This window comes from Melozone crissalis, unplaced genomic scaffold (assembly GCF_028551555.1).
Source record: "Melozone crissalis strain CALT ecotype California unplaced genomic scaffold, PUWL_Pcris_2 ptg000014l_1, whole genome shotgun sequence".
Taxonomy (NCBI): domain Eukaryota; kingdom Metazoa; phylum Chordata; class Aves; order Passeriformes; family Passerellidae; genus Melozone; species Melozone crissalis.
In genome coordinates, this window is record NW_026535792.1 from 13637359 (window position 1) to 13655038 (window position 17680).

General features: G+C 41.8%; 1 protein-coding gene across 4 annotated transcripts in view; it reads left to right on the top strand.

Moving 5' to 3' along the window:
• The window catches only part of MYZAP (myocardial zonula adherens protein), a 52573-nt gene extending 38887 nt beyond the window's left edge, over positions 1-13686 (top strand). For 3 of the 4 annotated variants that reach the window (XM_054272580.1, XM_054272581.1, XM_054272582.1), the window contains exons 11-13: positions 692-775; positions 1196-1296; positions 2902-5814. In XM_054272580.1, coding sequence (XP_054128555.1) covers positions 692-775; positions 1196-1296; positions 2902-3004 — 288 coding nt within the window. In that variant the 3' untranslated portion in view covers positions 3005-5814. Of the gene's footprint in view, positions 1-691; positions 776-1195; positions 1297-2901; positions 5815-9062; positions 9738-10381; positions 10605-11379 lie in introns of those variants that run through there. The other variant, XM_054272583.1, reaches the window with a different exon arrangement.
• Positions 13687-17680: the final 3994 nt, after the last annotated feature.

Genomic DNA, 17680 nt, shown 5'->3' on the forward strand with positions numbered 1-17680 from the left:
TTTATGTTTTAGCTTTTCCAAGTAACAACTTATCATTGTGTCAGTGACATGTGATACCTGAAAGTCATGGAGACTAAATTAAAGTTCACTTGGTGTTACAGCTTTTCATTTTTCAGTTCAATATGTGCATTTGTTTTGCTTTTTTTTTTTCACAGTTCTGTATGTTTTTGTTTAAATATTTTATAATTTCTAGCAGTAAATTTTTGGGAGAGTATTGTTTTCATTATTGTGCCTTGAGTATTTTATACTTCTCCTTTAGCAGGATGGGAATATTTATATTAATCATTGGTTTCCAGATATGCTGAAAAATTTTACACTGGTGAAGAGGATGTTACTGTTTGTTCACAGTTTTGATTTTAATGTACAGAGTTAAAAAGTGACTGGTAAGAATGCATGGAAAATCTGATCAAAGTATTCAGAAATGGTCATTCTTGCAATGACTGCCAGAAAAAAATGAATGTGTTCTGAGTGTTCCTTGATTTCCCTTTAGCTGTTATGCAAAATGAATTCACTTTAGTAAAAGTCCACTACATCTGGTAGCTAATCCAGGGATTAAAGCAGTTTGTGAGTACTTACAGGTATTCATTTGTTTCTGAAAAATAATATTAAATGTTTTCTTCCTGTGATACCGAGATCCTTTTCTTCCTTTTCCCATCCCCATCAGACTAAATGTCTTTGTTTTTCTTCATAGATTGAAATGCTAAGGAAGAAAGTAAAAGAAAAGGAATTATTTATAATACAGCTTTTAGACAAAATCTCTTTCTTAGAATGTGAGGTAAGGCATTACATTTTAAGTTTACATTATTGTGATTATTTTATGAAACCAAATTTAATTTGAACCATTGTCATCCAGTGCTATCTGAATGTACAATCACTGTATGTATTTGCTGTTCTTCAAATGGAAATTAAACATATGACACCAGTCATAGTCAGGAGTGTGTGCAATAAAGTCTCAATATTCACTCTAAGTTTCTTAACTTACAATTTTCTAATGGTTTTATAATGACTTAGACCAGAAGCTTCTGAATAAAACTGTTGGTTTAATTTATATTCTTTCCAGAATTAAGGATTCCTTTATTTTATCAGTACCTACTTTTACACTGTTTCTTTTAGGGAAAGGGCAATGTGCAATTTTATTTCCTTGTTTAATTACCATAAATAAAATAAACTTGTGATGAAAATTACTGTTTCCCAGAATAAAGAATTGCAAGATAAACTGGACTACTTAATGGAAAACCAACAAAAGACCAATATAGAGACCAGAGATACTGGTGTAGAATGTGATCTTCCATACAGGTATTTACTTTTTCTGCTTGTTTGTAAGAAAATTCCTCATAATGTCCCTTATCAGTGTTAGTGAATCATTTTGCTAATGAACTGTTTGGATGTGGAGTTTAAAAGAGCACTTCACTCCTAGGTGCAGTTTACATAAGTGATTTATGGTTCGGGATTTATTTTTTTCTTAAAGATGCAAACATACTGCAAACTTGTGGGGAGTAGTTATTGCCAGTAATGCAATTTCAGTCGAGAATTGAGAGAGGGGACAGTGAGGTGTGGCTGGCTCTGGTGCAGTGGCCGCTGGCAGCGCTGGGGGCACGGGACAGCTCTGCCTAAGGCTGCCCAGCCCTGGCTTGGGGCACACCTCACTCTGTGCCCGAGGTGTGACGGGGAGCACTGGGGAGCAGGGAACACCCACGGGGGGGTGCTGCGGCATTCTGGAGATTCCTGGCTTGGGGTGGAGGATTGCCGGGTAAACAGTGCCGTGACAGCGCCCCGGCTGCACCGGAACGCTGCGGCTGCTCCGTGCTGCCAGGGCTCTGAGCCCGGCTTTGGGAAGCTCAGGTGTGCTGCCAGGGCTCTGAGCCCGGCTTTGGGAAGCTCAGGTGTGCTGCCAGGGCTCTGAGCCTGGCTTTGGAAAGCTCAGGTGTGCTGCCAGGGCTCTGAGCCCGGCTTTGGAAAGCTCAGGTGTAGTGACAGTGGCTCTGCAGCCTGGCTTTGCAAAGTCCAGGTGTGGTGCCAGAGGCTCTGAGCCTGGCTTTGGAAAGCCCGGGTGTAAGTGCCTCCCCTTCTCGCCTGTTTTCTCTGCCCTGAGCCTGCAGCAGGGCACTGAGCTCTGGGAGCAGGGCTCTGCACTTGCACTTCAGTATTCCCCAAAAGGCCCCACAGGGAAGAGCAAAACAGGAAATAAACCAGTAAAATAAAGAGGACCACTTCACGTTACTTTTATTACCAGTAAGTAAACTTGTTGTTTGTAACTGCTCTGCAAATGGAATTGTTTAGTTTGAAGGAATGTAAATTAGCCTATGAAATCAGCAAGCAAACTAAAATTTACTTCATAATTTAAAAATACACTAATTTTGGAGTCCAGCTTAGAGCATATTTTAATGGCATGTGTTTTGGAACCTTGAATACACTGTTTTGTCACTCAGATTGTCAACAGAAACCTATCTTTGTTGCCCTCTCTCAGGCCCCTCCATATGTAAGCACAGCCCCTACTTATCTGATATTTTTCCTCTTTTTGAGATTTATCTCTTTGAAGGAATGCACCTCTGTGCAGTTTAGATTTCATGGAATTACTCTTAATGATTAATTGTGTTCTTAAATGCAATACCACTATCTTTCTTTGTTGCAGGACTCTTAATCCTAATAACTTTATTCCTGGGCATTCCACTGTGAGCACCAGCAAATGCTGGCCTGTAAACATGTCAGTATCTGCCACGATTTTTATCAAATACTCTTTGTGGCATTATAGAAAAGAAATATGGAACATACCAAATGCACTGATAAGTTTAATTTTAGCCTGTCAATATCAACACAAGAGCACAAGTTCACTGCCATGGCATTACAGCTGTGTGATATCTGACCTTTACACTGTAAGCTTTCTCTTTGTCTCCTGAACAGCACAAGCTCTGAGCACAGAGCTCCTGAAAGCCCGAGGCCGGTGAGGACGTACACGCCGTTCAAGAGAGTGCTGGAATTCAGCACAAGGAGCAGCACATCCTGAGAGCCCAGTTCAGCCAGCTTTCCAAATATGAGCAGATCTTTGCGCCTTGCAGCTTGGTTAGATAAGTTTGTATCAGTTTAGAGGAGAGCAGCAGCATGGAGTCTTGTTAAATTTATCCTGAAAGCAGCTCTGAAGTTACTACTGGTGTTAACTGTGAGGGAATAGGGAAGCAGCAGGCTGAGCGAAGCAGCAGTCAGGTAATATTGCTTCTTTAGAAGCTGTCTAGTGCAATGTGTCATTTCAAATGCCTGTAAGGACTTGTATAGCTGTACAGTTGTTGGGTTTTTTTCTCTTTAATTGTGTTGTTATTCTGTTTGAGTAATGAAGCTCTAATGTATTCTGTTGTCAGTACTACTGGAGCAGTACCTGAAGCTGTGCTGGCAGAGGGGATTTGTGTGGAAGCTCCGAATCTGCCCAAACTGAGGGTGGCTCACACCTGTCCCAGAGACCTGGGGCAGCTGAGGGCCCTCTTCCCCTGGGAGCAGCTCTTTTGTACCCAGCACTCTGTCTGGGAGGGAGAGATGAACTGGGCTGTTTAAAACAATTCCCTCAATACATGGCAGATGAATATTGTGTTTGCTGCTCAAAACAGTAAGGGATAGAGCAGATTATAATGGAATTTGCTTTGCTGGACTGAGGCACTGGTTTGCACTTCCTCAGTCATGGGACAGAGTGACCATGGGTGACACATTCAGTAGCAATTGTGTAGGAAAAACCCTGACACTTTATTTATTTACTTTTTCATTCGAGGAAGGAGTTTTAATTAAACAAAAGTTTGCCTACTGCAACCTGCAGCAGTCCTTGCAATTCCAACAGCAATAGCAATCCTGAATCAGGATTTGGAGTTTTGAGTATTATTTTTTTTTGTCCAAACCACTTAAAAATCTTATCTTTGGCTTCAAAGTAGCAGCGGGAGTGACTGTATCTAGTACTGAACTAATTTAAATATATATAGGGTATTATTTACATCTTGTTTTGCTCTTCCACTCTTAGTGAGTTTAAAATGAAGTAGGAATATATTATTTAAATTCTGTTAACATGAATGAAGGACTCTTTTTTTTTCTAATTACAGTACCTGCAGCAGAAAACAAACAACTTAGGTTCTGTATGATCAATATTTCATGCAGTGTCAGTCCTAGGAGGTGCTCACATTGCCACAGAGCTTCACAAAGGGATTGCTTTTATCTCCAGCCTAATGTAATTCAGTCCTGTCTATTCAAATCAAGTACACTTACTAAAGCTGTATTTTAAATAATAATGTTGAACACACAAGAAGATGAATAACAACTCTGATTTCAGGGATAAGCTTTGTACCCATGAAATCTTATCTCCATCTAGTGGCTGATAACAGCAAATATTTGGACAGTACCTGTTTTTGAAGAAAAGGACACTAAAAACTAATCCCAACAGGTATATTAATGTCCATTAGGGATGCAACTTTAGGTCTTACAGAATGTTTTTAGCATTTCTGTGTCCAAACAGTCCCTCTGTAATTAAGGACTTGAATTCTGGACCATGTTTTGTGAGAATTACTTTCGAACTTAAGATGAATGGATGAAGGTGGTAGTTTTAGATAAAACGAAATGCATGTTGCTGTAAAAGACATTAACTGACAAGTTTAAAAAAGTGAAAATTCTTTACCCCTCTGATTTTGGCCAGAAGTCAGGAAACAGAGCCTGATGACTGTGAGGTGCTCAATGAATGGTAGTAGAGGGCAGGGTAAGTATCAAAATACTGTTTTGACACAGACTCAAAGGAAGTTCATTCTACATTTAATATACTCCTGAGAATCTCCTGAAAATGCTGCAAGCTATTTTTGACTCTGAGACTTGCAACATTATGGTAATCTGCTCAACACTTTAGGAGGAATGCAGCAAGGCCTTAAGTTTTTACTGTAAAGGTGTTCTGTGTAAATTTTGTCTTGACTGTTTGATGAAATACAGTATTTTTTTCTAAACCAAATAAGGACTAAAGTCAAAGCTGTATTTTAAGAGCATTTTGACATGCAGTGAGCTGGATGACTATCACTTGATTGGACTACTGGTGCAAATTTGGTAACTGAAGAAGAGGAGAGGAACTGTATTTATATCATTGTGTTACATAAAAATGTAGAGCTTTCCAGTCAAATGAGCAGTAATGTAAACTAGCATAGATAATAACAAACCTGACTGAAAGACTGTAACACTTCTGGATAAATTTTCTCAATTTGAGACTGAGTTAATTAGTACTATCACATTAGAAACTAGTAAAATTTCTGTAAAAAGCAATAAAAGCCATATAGGAAGGTCCCAGAAAGTACACTAAATGTAAGTCAATTGTATGACTACATTTGTACCATGATAAGTATTCTTTTGTGATTTATTCCAGATACTCTGGAAAGTATTTTGGGATACACTTTTCATATATGCTGTACAAATAATGTATTACATGTATGCTTTTAATACATCCGGTATGTAGGACATGAAAAGGATAAATTGCAATAAACACTGTATTTAAACTTGTTGTTCTGTTGTGTCAACAGTCTTTTGGAAAAAAACCTACCTTAAAAGGTTGCAGACTCTTGCTGTTCACAACCTTGTTTGTTCCAAACATGTGGGACTGGAGAGCGGCTCCTGCGGAGCCTCGATGTTCCCGTCGGTGTTTCCTTTGGCACACGGGCTCCTGAGAACAGGAAGGCACTCCCTGGCTAAAGACTCCCAAAGCCAAGTCACAAAAGTAGATGAACTCTTTCATGAAATAAAAAACTATTGACTTACACGGGATAAACAAAAACTGGGCAGCACAGCTCTTGGAAAAAAGCCCAACAGCTTCAGATCATCCAGATAACATCTGAATCCATCTGGGATGATGCTCTCCAGGCTTCAGCAGGATGAGACTGGGATGGTTCTGGCACATCTTTATTTACAGTTTATATCCACTGATAATAGAGATTTATTTTTAAGACTATAACAATAAAGCAGTCTACATGTCAGCTAAAGAAGAGGTTGTGCAAACACGATAATCACAGTGTCACAGGTTTGTAATGCTCACAGGAAGAATGTCAAGTTTTTAACTCAAATACTGCTTTCCTGTTTATGTGTATTCAGCTCAGATTGCCAACAAGCCCTGATAAAATCTTGTTGAGATGGGCAGTGCTTGGTGCTGAACCTACAGCATGGGATTCTGGGAGCTGGATACAGATGCTTTTCAGAGAGCTTTAAATATTTGACATCTGAACATTTCTGCATATGGACAGATGAGAGGTGCATGAAGTCTGTAATTCTGCACAGGAACTCCCTGCTCCACAGAATGGAGATCGACATGCTGAGAGTTTCATTCCATTTACATTTTACTTCATTCTTGTTCAGCCCCTGGGGCTATTTGCATGTATAAAAGAGGAAAAGTGCATGAGAGACCTGAGTTAAGGCCCTTCCAGCCCCGCCTCAAGCACAACATGGAAGGAGCAGAAGAAAAGAAGGACACAGGAGCCATTTACAACTCAAGGTATGTGAATATTTTAAAAATAAAAAGAGACTTGGTGATTTAAAGAGAAAATACATAGAAGTGAACATCTGTGAGGTTACAATATTCTCTAAAGGCATGTGGTATGTAGGCAATGCAATGATCTGATGGTTGCTTCCCAATACATTGATAAGTATAAATACATATAGATTTGCTTTTGAAGTGTTTGGGAGGTTTTTTGAGAAATAATTTTAAGGGAGGAGTTGGTTTTTTTAAGGAAAATAAATTGAATTATTACAAAGCTGCATCATGCTGATAAGAATTTTTTTTTTCTAAATGATATAAAAATTATTCAGTTAAATTCCAAATACTCATACCATTTTTCTTGTTACTTTGGGGGTGATTTACATTGTATATGTACCTTGTTTCCTCTCCTCCTCAAAATTCCTGAGCAGAGAAATGGTAATGGTAGTTCCTGCCCCCCCCCCGGCCCAGAAAAAATCCCTGCAATCTAAAGTTTCTTTTGCTCCTTTTCCTAATGAAAAGAAGTAACATTTTATAAAGTTGAATAATAATACTAAATTACTACATCTATCTTTCCTTCTTCAAGTTTTTACTGAAGTTGATGCTGTTTCAGTAGCAAGGTGTATACATACTGCCCTCTTGTTCACAACCAATGTACTTGTTCCAGCACCTTCCAAATTTCAGCCACTTGTTCATCATTCTGGAACTGTGGGCTACCTGTAAACAGACAATGATATTCCAAAATTTAACACTCCCAAATTGTAAATATGAACAATATTCCTTCCCAGTGAACTTGGACAAATACAGACTCAGTGAACAGGATTCCAAGTGAGGTACAGAATGATCAGGCAGGATTCCCAGAAGTCATGTTATTAACACTTTATTCTCTTCATTTTTTGCTTTACTTTTCTCTGTGTTTATGCAGTTTAGCACATAAATGCTTGTTGCAAATACTGGCATTGCTTTTCTGTACATGTCACAAAGCAGCTGAACATTTTATGAGAGCAGTGGTCTAATGAGTTTATTCCTTCTAGATTCTCATTTCCCTGCTGGCAGGAGCAGTTTCCGTGCCGTGTTCCCCACTCTCTCCTACCCGCAGGACCAAGTGTTCCTTCTTGCGGGAAGCACAAATGTGACAGAGGTGCGTGACTTAAACCTGTGCAACAGGCAGCAAATTCAATGAACTTGTGTCCTGTAACTGGAGGGGGTCGCCCGCTGAGAAAAACTCGGGGATTTCCCTGAATCATGGGCAGAACTCCCCCAGGGGGTTTTCCACGGATGATCCAGGTAGGGCGTAACAGATAAAAGATGTCGAGAAACTTCGATAGAGTACCAGATTGTGTGGTATTGTGTGGACTTTGGAGGGGGAAAAGTTAAAGTCTGCTGTAGTGCTGACTCAAAAATTGCTAAAAGGTGTCAAATTGCTCTCAAACTCAAACCCAAAGGCTTTCAGCGCTGCTCCGCACGTGTCGTGCAGGGCACACACCGCAGCTTTCCCAGCTGTTGATGCGATTCTCGTAGGATTTAAGGCGGGTCCCCGGCGCGGGGCAGAGCGGCCGCGGTGCCGCAGCCCAAGGCTCTCCCTCAGTGCTGTCCCAGGGCCGCGCCGTCCTTCGCCTTCCGAGCAGGTCGGGCCCCGCCGCCGCGCCGTCACTTCCGGCAAGATGGCGGCCCGCGGGGCTGCGCCGGGTGCCCATGGCGGCGGCTCCGGGGCTGCGCGGGCGGGCGCTGCCCGAGCTCCGCGAGATGCTGAGGCGGCAGGAGCGGCTGCTGGCCGACCGGTGAGGGCAGCGGGGGCGCGGGCGCCGAGGAGCGGGCCGGGCTTCGCTCCGATTTCGCCCGTCCCCTTGCAGGCGGCAGAGGACGAGCCGCCCGCTCCCGTTCGGTGCCTGCGGGGCCGGGGAGGGCGCGGGTAGCCCCGGGCTCCAGCGGCTGCGGGTGCGGGCAGCGCTCAGGCTGCACATGGCGTGTGGCTCTGCTGCCCGCGGGCACAGCGATGGACACCTGTCCTGTGAGGGGAGGCTGGGAGGATTGGGATTGTTCCGCCTGGAAAAGGGAAGGCTTTGGGGTAACCCAATCTGCGGCCTTGCAGATCCTGAGGGGAGTGTACAGGAACGATGGGGCAAAACCATTTGCGGGAGTATGTCGTGAGGGACGAGGGAAGGAAGGGGTTCAAATGAAAGAAAGTAGGTTTAGATTAGATACAGAAGGAATAAGTTATGCCCTGTGGATGGGGAGGCACTGGAACAGAAACTGTGGCTGCCCTGTCCCTGCAGGAGTTCAGGGCTGTGTGGGGCTCTGAGCAGCCTGGCCTGCGGGAAGGTGTCCCTGCCTGCGGCACGGGGTGGAACGAGATCATTTCTAAGGTCCCTTCCCACCCAAACCATTTCATGGCTCCTGTGTTTCACTGACAACATGTAGGTAGTGCTGTGCTGCAAGTGCTTTGCATCTTGCTGTGTTTCAGAAGTTTAATATGTAAATAAGCTGATGTTGTAATGTGAAACCTGCTCCATTAGCTATTCTAATAAAACTTCTGTATCTCAGGTTGAAATAGGATTGTTCATAATAATGTTTGTTTGTTTGTTTGTTTTAGGAAGTTCATTGCTAGGCTTCCAGATAAGGGTAAGAAGATCTCTGAATTTGCTGAAAAGCTGCGGCTTGCCATTTCCCAAGAGGAAGAAGTAGCCAGGACAGCTGAGCTGTTATCTGCTGTCAGGTTGGAGTTTCAGACAAAACAGGAGGAGATTAACACAAGCAAACAAAAAGTTGTCCTAACTGAGGACACAGTGAACAGTGCAGATTCCTCAGTCATTAATGAAAACTCTAACATTAAGGACGTTTCTGACACTTCTGCTGAAAGGGAGGAGAAGGAAGAAGAAGATGCCACAAATCAAAGGACTCAGAGGAAAAATAATAAAGCAAAGACTGTTACAAAGAATCAGAATAGTTTTTGTGAAGATGTCTCCAAGTCATCCACAAGCAATCACCTGAACAGTGATCAGCAAGTGTCCCAGAGCAACACTGAGGATGGGACAGAAAGTACAGCTGCTTTGGACAATAGTAAAGAAGCCTTGGTTGATGCCTTTCAAAGAGTTACAATTGCAGATGGGGAAAACAGTGAAAAAATATTGGAAAAACAGCAGGATATGGCAAAACACAAGGGCAATGTATTTGGAAGCCAGCATCCCAAGACACCACATTATATTGAAGTTCTAGAGGCCAGAGCCAAGAATCCAATCATAAAAAAACCCAAATTTAAAACAAACGCGTGAGTACAGATCTTTTCTGCGTGCATAAAATGGGAAATGGTACAGGACAAGCATGATGGCTTTGTTTTCTAGTGCTGATTAAAGAGATTTAAAGTCTCATGACACACAAGGTTCATATGTTGGCTCTGTAGCTTTAAATGCCACAGAATCTCAGTGCTGAGCAGTTGTTTCATTCTACCCATCTGAAACAATTGTCATGAATCTTCAGAGAATTTCATAGCTTAAAGTGCAAAACTACTAAACAATTGTAAATCTTTTGGATCAGTTCTGGAGCATGTAGAACTTTAATAGCTGGAATTGTTTTGCTTTTTCTGCACTTTTAGGAGAATTGCAGTCTATGTTGTCTGTTCTGGTAGCAGTAACAGTTTGTACCTTGTGTGACTCCCACAGCATTGCTACTTCCGTTTGCTAATAAATCAGCAAACCAGTTTGGTTTATTGTCAGGAGTAACTTTTGATACTGTCTCTCTGTGGAGAAATAGTTCTGTTTTCTCTGAGTGCTGTTTACTTTTATTTGTCTGTGTTTTCATAGCACTTCAGATTTATTTTCAACTCTGAGGTGTTAAAAATAAGTTTTGAAACTGGAGTTGTTCAACCTTGTGATGCAACTTTGGATCACAACACAGGTGTTTTGTGTCTTCCAGACTGTCAGGAGAGCAGAGTGGATCATCTCATGGTTCCTCTTCCAGTCGGTCACCCGGGGGTTTGGGCTCTCCAGTTCCTCCAGAAGAGAGGAGACTCAGAGATAAGAAACATTTGGATGATATCACAGCAGCTCGACTGCCACCACTGCACCACTCCCCTGCCAAGCTGTTATCCATAGAGGAATCCATAGCAATTCAGATACAGCAAAAAGAAGCTTATGAGGTATGAATTTACAATCTGGTCTGAAAATTACATAACCAGGATCATTCCCAAAACAGAAAAGATAAAGGGATCTCTTCATAAAGGTGAATTGAAATGGGAAGACTTTGAGGAAAGGCACTTAGGCTTGTATTTGGTTCTTTTCATGATATAATTAAAGAATGTATTATTGCTCTCTGAAAGTGTTAGTCCTACATTAAACAAAATGTATTTGTGTTAATATGCTGACCTTATTGCACTCACCTCTGACTAGAAATTTAAATGTACACCTTCCCTATTAGTGATGACAGAGCTTTTGTCCTTGCATAAATGAAGGCCTAGCAGTATTTTTTATTCTTAAAATATTCAAGTATCTACATTTGCCTTTATTTATTCTGTGTCTGAAGAATCCAGGTTCTGAGGCTCTAAATTCTGTTATTATGGATTTTGACTTTCCAGGTAGTGTCAGGCTAATGTTTAAATTAGACACTATTGTAGAAGTGTTCTGTTAAAACTGACATTACTGTATCACAGGTGGGGGCTGCCACATGGAGAACTTCAACTCTTATTAAAAAGAGTCAAATGTTAATAGCATAGTTATGTATAAGTCTGAAAAGAAACCTGAAATTTCTTTGCTAGTTGCTAAAACTTTTAATTAAGCCCACTTTGGAATTACTGCTATTATTATTGCTATTATTATTATTATTATTTCAAGTTTATATTTTAGTATATTACTTTATTCATGAGAATGACAAATGAACACTTTTTCTAACCTGTGTCCTTTTTTTTCCTGACATAGGAAATGCAAGCCAAGCTTGCAGCACAGAAGCTTGCAGAGAGACTGAATATAAAAATGCTCAGGTTTGAACCAGAGGGGGAGGCCTCAATGCAGTACAGAGAAGTGAGAGATGAAGATTACTTTTCAGAAGACTGAATGCATGGAAGGCTGTCTGTGGATGAGCTGTGTAACTGATCTTTATGCAGTACTTCTTAAAACCCAAACCTGAATATTGAGAATGCTTCATCTTGTCAGCTTTTTCTTAAAAATTTCACATGACAGTTCCATGAAGGGTTCACTGTAGACATCATAAATATACATGTCACAATTATTTATCAGTCTTCTTTGGGGACTGTTTTTTGAGCCCTTGGGGCAGTTAATTCTTGTGGAATGCCCCACAGTTCTCAGCTTTAGCAAAGTAAGCTCTCTAATACAGTTTTGCAGGCTAGGATGGGTCAGCTATAAGAGAAAGTTTCTTCTGTGCAGAAATGTGATAGCAAAGTGCTTTGGCACAAAACATGTCCATAAAAAAAGCTGAGGTGCCTGTGAACTGCTCACAGGTATGAAAGCTCTTGTCTTGTATAAATGTGAGCTATTTCTTTTACCTATTGAATATTACCTTTCATGGTATGGTGACAATACCTGCCCAGAGAGTCACAATAAATACCTGATCTTTAGGCTGTAAGGTAACTTCTTACCACATGAGAACTTGTTTCTCTGCCTGCACCTTAAAATAACACTTGCTGCCCTTACCTTGTGAATAGCTAAGAATTTAAAGTTACTTTGTTACTCAAATTCTGTTTGGGCTTTAGGGACTCTGCTGTTTGGTTTTTAGTTATTATGGCAAAGCACATCAAGAGATCAAGTTCATCTGAAGACTTTACTATTTTTATTAAAGATTTTTATGTTTTTCTGTATTTTTGTACACTGCTTTCATACTTTGGATGTACTATTTGTCATAGTCCAATACTGTAAATTAAGAGATCCACCCTCTGGTTTTCTTGGAGGAAGGGTTGTGTGTATTTTTAAGTTTTGGCTGTTATTTGAGGACAAAAAACCAATCTTCCTTACACGACCATGAATAATAATACGAATTTTGAAAGATAAGGAACACACCTGACAAGTATTTCACAATGGTATTTTCACTGTGGACTAGGATTTTCTGAGCCTGGTTTGAGTTTAGTTCCTTAAAGCAAACCTCAGAGATTCCTTGTATAGCCTGGCAACCTGTTTTCCAAGATGTTGCCACAGCTGTGTGTGCAGGGCTGTCCCTGGATGTTCCTGCAGGAATGATGTCTTTGGAAACCAAGGCTGCTCCAGCTGCAAGTCATTGAAAAAGCTGCATGGGATGAAAATGTGGGAGGAAGGTCTCAGCCACTTCTTAGTGCAGGCAGCACTTCCCCAGCAGGCAGGAACTCTCCCAAGTGCTCCAGAAGCCCTCCTGGGCAGTCCCTGTGGCACAGTCCCTACCTGGCACTGCAGTTGGACAGGTGCAACTGCTGCTAAGCTACTTGTGATGTTTTTTGACTAGATCATCTCCTTCTCTTTCTTGAACCCTTTTCTCTTGCAGCCTTCTGGTTCTCATTGTTCGTGGGCTTCTCATCAGCTGCTCTTCCCTTTTTCTCATTAGGCTCACCTGTTGTCACTAAACCCAATATTCTGCCTCCCTGCACCCATTCCCTTTCCAAATGACAGGCTGCTGTGTGTGTCTGTGTGTGACTCCTGCCACTGCCATCTTACCTTGCTTTCTGGAACTCCATCTAAGTACCAGCTGTGTGCCTCCTATGTGCCTCAGTCCATTGAGAACCTCACAGAGACCTCAATATCTTTGTAGTTTTGCCATGACTGCTCTCCTGAGGCTTTTCTTATTTCCTGATTTGATGTCAGGTGTTTGTCATTTCCAGGGCTTCTCACCTTTCTACCTTCTTTTCATACTTGGGGTTTTTTTCCCCTCCTCTCTTGTCTATGCTCCTTCATCCTCCCAGCTTCTCACCATCACTGGCCTCTGTCAGCACAATTCTTTGGCTTGTTTTCAGCCATTCACATTGATCCCTCAGCATCCCTGTTGATGACCCACTGGATCTCAGTTGTGTCTATTTCTGTTCAGCACGTGGCTCTGACTCACAGGCCAGAGGAGTGGGTGCAGTTCATCTCTCAGATCAATGCTTTCCATGCTGCCTGTCCACCTGCTTGTCCAGCTGCATCTTGTCATCAGCCCTCCCATTACTGCAGTCTCTACTGCTCAAGGACAAGCAGCCTCAGAATTGTATTGGCTTTCCCTCTGCTGTTTCATGAAACATAAAACACCACTTCATGCTGTTTGCATCCTTGCCCTTACCTGTACTGGCTGTGCTCTCACACCTCTGTGAGATGCTGTGTGTGTGTTTTCTCTCTGCCTGCTTTTCTGTGCTGGAGGAATTCACACAAAGCTATGCAGTTAGGGACTTGTTTTCTGGAGTACTCAAATTTACCTCTACCTAGGCTTCTGCTAAGCACACACTTCTGCTAACTAAACCAACTCTTTTATTTTGTGTGTGCTATTAACACATACTTTTGCTCTCTAAACTTTGTAAATCAGAGGCAGTTTTCTTGACCTTTATTTTGATAGCATTCAACAGGTTGGGTTTTTGCCAAAATGATCCCTGAATGGGCAAACTTCCCCTTTAAGAGGAGGTAGGGTGGGGTGGCAATCACTGTGGTAGCAGGTGAAGTTCATTAAGTGCTCATTAAACGATCAGCAGCTGGTCAGGGCAGTTTTGGGGAGTTCTTGTGGAGGAGAGTCTTCTGTGAATACCAAACCAAGCTAAAGGTATGAATTTTAATTTATTATTTTAAAGTTTGCAAAACTTTGAAGCTTTCCTGGGGGTTGTTGCTTCTGAGCAGAGGTGTGCACTTGGAATTAAGATTCTGTGAATGATAAGAAAGCAAAGTCAAGTTTAAAGAGTCCTGTGTTGAGGATGTGCATTCCTGAAGTCTGTGAAAGGTTTGAGCACAAGAGGATCATGAAAGGATTTGCTGGATAATGAAAGGATGAATCATTAAATGGTTTAGTCACATTGAAAAAAATTGTGATTGAGTGTGGTATTGCTGTTGTGTATTTCATTGTTTCCCAGCTCCAGATCATGTCAAAATGTATCTTGAGAGCTGAGGAGCTTGCTCTCTGTTTTGAGAATGGACTGCCATATTGGAATGGGCTGTTAACACAGTAAAAATAAAGAATGGTTAATATATTTTTGAAGTTGTTCATGTGAATAATGTTTTGTTTTGAGCATGTAAAATTTAGAAGAGAATGGGAACTCTTTTGCTTCAGTGCTTTACAAGGAAAACATGGAGATAGAGCTAGGAAACTATTGCTGTATTGGAAAAGAAAGCTGGGGATGCAGATGGATGAGGAAAGACCTTAAGCTGGCCAATCTTGCAGGTCTGAGAGATGGCACAGAGACACAGCTTCAATGTGGCCTGTGGGTCAGAGAGCTGTAGCAGTGAGGCAGGATCTGCACAGCACCAGCTGTAGGCCCTTGGTTTCTGCATTGCTGGGGCACCTGATTCCCAAACTGCTCAGAAGAAAAGCCTTCAAACAGATTTTCTGTGCTGCAGCAGCTTTAACCTTTCCTGAGGGAAAGAACATGTAGACTGGTTTGCCTGCTATAGTGATAACATAATTTAGAGAATTTAGCCACCTAAAAATTTATGCTAGTTATTTAGAAAATAACATTTGAAGAAAAGTCTAAATACTGCTGGACTTTATTTTTGGCAGACTTGAGAATAACTAAGGGTAGAAAAGACACAGTTGCTTTTCCTGTTTTTTAGAGTTCTGTTGAGAGTGGACTACTAAGGGCCATGTGATCACAAAAAGTCAGTGACAGTGAGCTGTGAGCTCCTGTGTGGAGGAAATGGGGCTGGTAAATTGAGAGAACTTGGAAGCTGTGGAATTTCTGAACCTGCCACAGGGACACAGTATCAGGAGTCAGGCAGAACACTACCCAGACACTACTGACTGATGAATCAGAAGGTGAGCGGGAAGCCCCAGCAAGAGCTGATCCCTGAGCAGCCCCGGGCAGCAGTGTGGGGTTTCAGTGTGGATCTGCAGGCACACCACAAGCTGGCAGCCTTCAGCAGCCTCCCTGAGCAGTCCCGGCTGTGCCTATGGCGGCTGCTCTGCTCCTCTGCAGCTCCCCTGCAGCGCCAGCTCCTCCAGGAGCCTGCAGCCTCTGTCATTGCCGTGCTGGGTTTTGCCAGTGGAAATGATCTGTAGCAGGACCCAATTCTGGCACAGTTTGAGTGGTGTCTGGCTCCTTCTCTGCCTTTAGCAAGGTAGTGTTTGCAAGGAGTGTACTTGGGCCAGGGGAATTGCAAATGGCCTTTTATTACAAAGGAAAATGAATGGCTTTAGGAGGACAAGCAGAGTACTGTGTTGGAACAAAGCTGTGTCCTATCCTGTGGACTCTGCTGTAGGAAAAGGCAGCTTTTCTCAGCTTTCCCAGCCCTGCTGCTTTTTCAGAGCAGGATAAGAAAGAAGCATAATTTCTCCAAAGTATTTTGTTAAGGACAAATTTTTCAGGGTGTAGGCGTTGCATGTTGTGGTCTCATTCCAGGGATGTGTTAACTGACCCTTGGTTTCCCTTCGTTTGTGGTTTACAGGTGTTTTTGCAAATTCACTGCTTTTAGGTGGTATGTGTGGAGAGACCATTGAGATTTCCTGGTCTCCTAATGTTTGGGTTTAGGTTGTGAACTCCCACGTTCTGGGAGTGAAAGGGAAGTAGAAAAGACAGCTGTGTGAATACATTTGTTTTGTTGTGGTATTGTTTGTTTTTCAGTCGGCTAATGAATGTGTTTTGTTCTCATTCTCTGCAGTGCTATGTCATTGCTACCACTATGGTGGGCAAATGTTAGCTGACTACAGCCCAAACATTTTCCAATCACACTGACTTTTCATGGGATATGGATGCACAACTGCATTTGACTACTTTGTAAATCCACACTGTAATTATTATTATTATTATGTATGCAAAGCTTTAGAGGCATTTAGTAATCTCTTGTTTAAAGCAGCTGTTCTGATCACTTGGTTATTAAGCTTTCACTGAATTGTCCTTTGATTGGGTGAAGCATGAAAGCTTCACTGTAATACTGAATTGAAGTCAAAGCTGGATTCCTCTAGGAACATATATGTGCAAGAGCTCTGTTGAACTGGGATATTGGCTCTGTGTATTGTTTAATCTCTGTGTGCAAGGCAATTTGTGAATAAGAGTTGTGAACCAGTTACTGGATGTGAGGAGACACAAATGAACCCAGTGAAATGTGTGTGGGAAGCAAATTGATTTTCAACTTGCTAGAATCATTGAACTAAGCATTTCACTTCTAATCACCTAAATATGCGTGAATGTGTCCTGCAGCAGTGAGTTTAAGAGTGGTTTCTTGACAGGAAAATTTGTAGGAATTTGTATTGACACCCTTGCTGCTTTTCTTTCAGGTTTATATTGGAGACTATAATTGTGTCATGCATGAGTTGGCAGATCTCCACTGAAATCTTGAGGGATATAAGTGGAGCCATAATGCTTAATGAACATATTCCTATTTCCTCCCTCTCTCCACACAGCTGGTATTAATGTACTTGCTTATTAGATCAAGACAGTGATATAATGTGGCAAGTGGTTGCAGTCCAAGGTTTGCCGAGACTCTGAAGCTGAGTTCTTTATAGGAGATATTCTTTACACACTTCTAAACAGAAATTTCAGTTGTAAAATTTCTGTGCATTTTTTCTTTTTTTTTTCCTGAAAAAAAAGTTTTCTCAATTGTTACTTGATGACAGTAACACACACATTAAATTTACTCAGAGAGTAGTCAGACAATGGTGGAAGTACTGCAGCTCTGGCTTAAGAGCACAAGATCTCCTGCACCCATTTTTGAACTGAAGCTGTCATCTGCCCTGCCCAACCTGTGCTGCCCTGGGTCCAAATACTGTGACAAACCTTGTCCTGCAAAATCACAACTGAGTCTGGAGGTGCAGTGACACCATCTGTAGGAGATCTTGGTGAGGGAGACACTGCAAGGCTGAATGGTCAGCTGTGAAGGTGGATGCACCTTCCCAAACTGACACTGTAAGGAGAGTAAATTGCACAGTCAATGAGATTTACATTCCCAAGTCAGTTTTCCATTGAAGTAGCCAGGTGCCTGTCTCTTATAGAGCAATGAGAACTAAAATTCCTCACCAAGGGAGGAACCTGGTATTAGTACCTGGGCACTAACTTGAAAACATGAAATGGCATTGGCTCTCTTTCCTTCAGCCTCTTATAGCTCTAATGCCACTTATATTGAATTAATA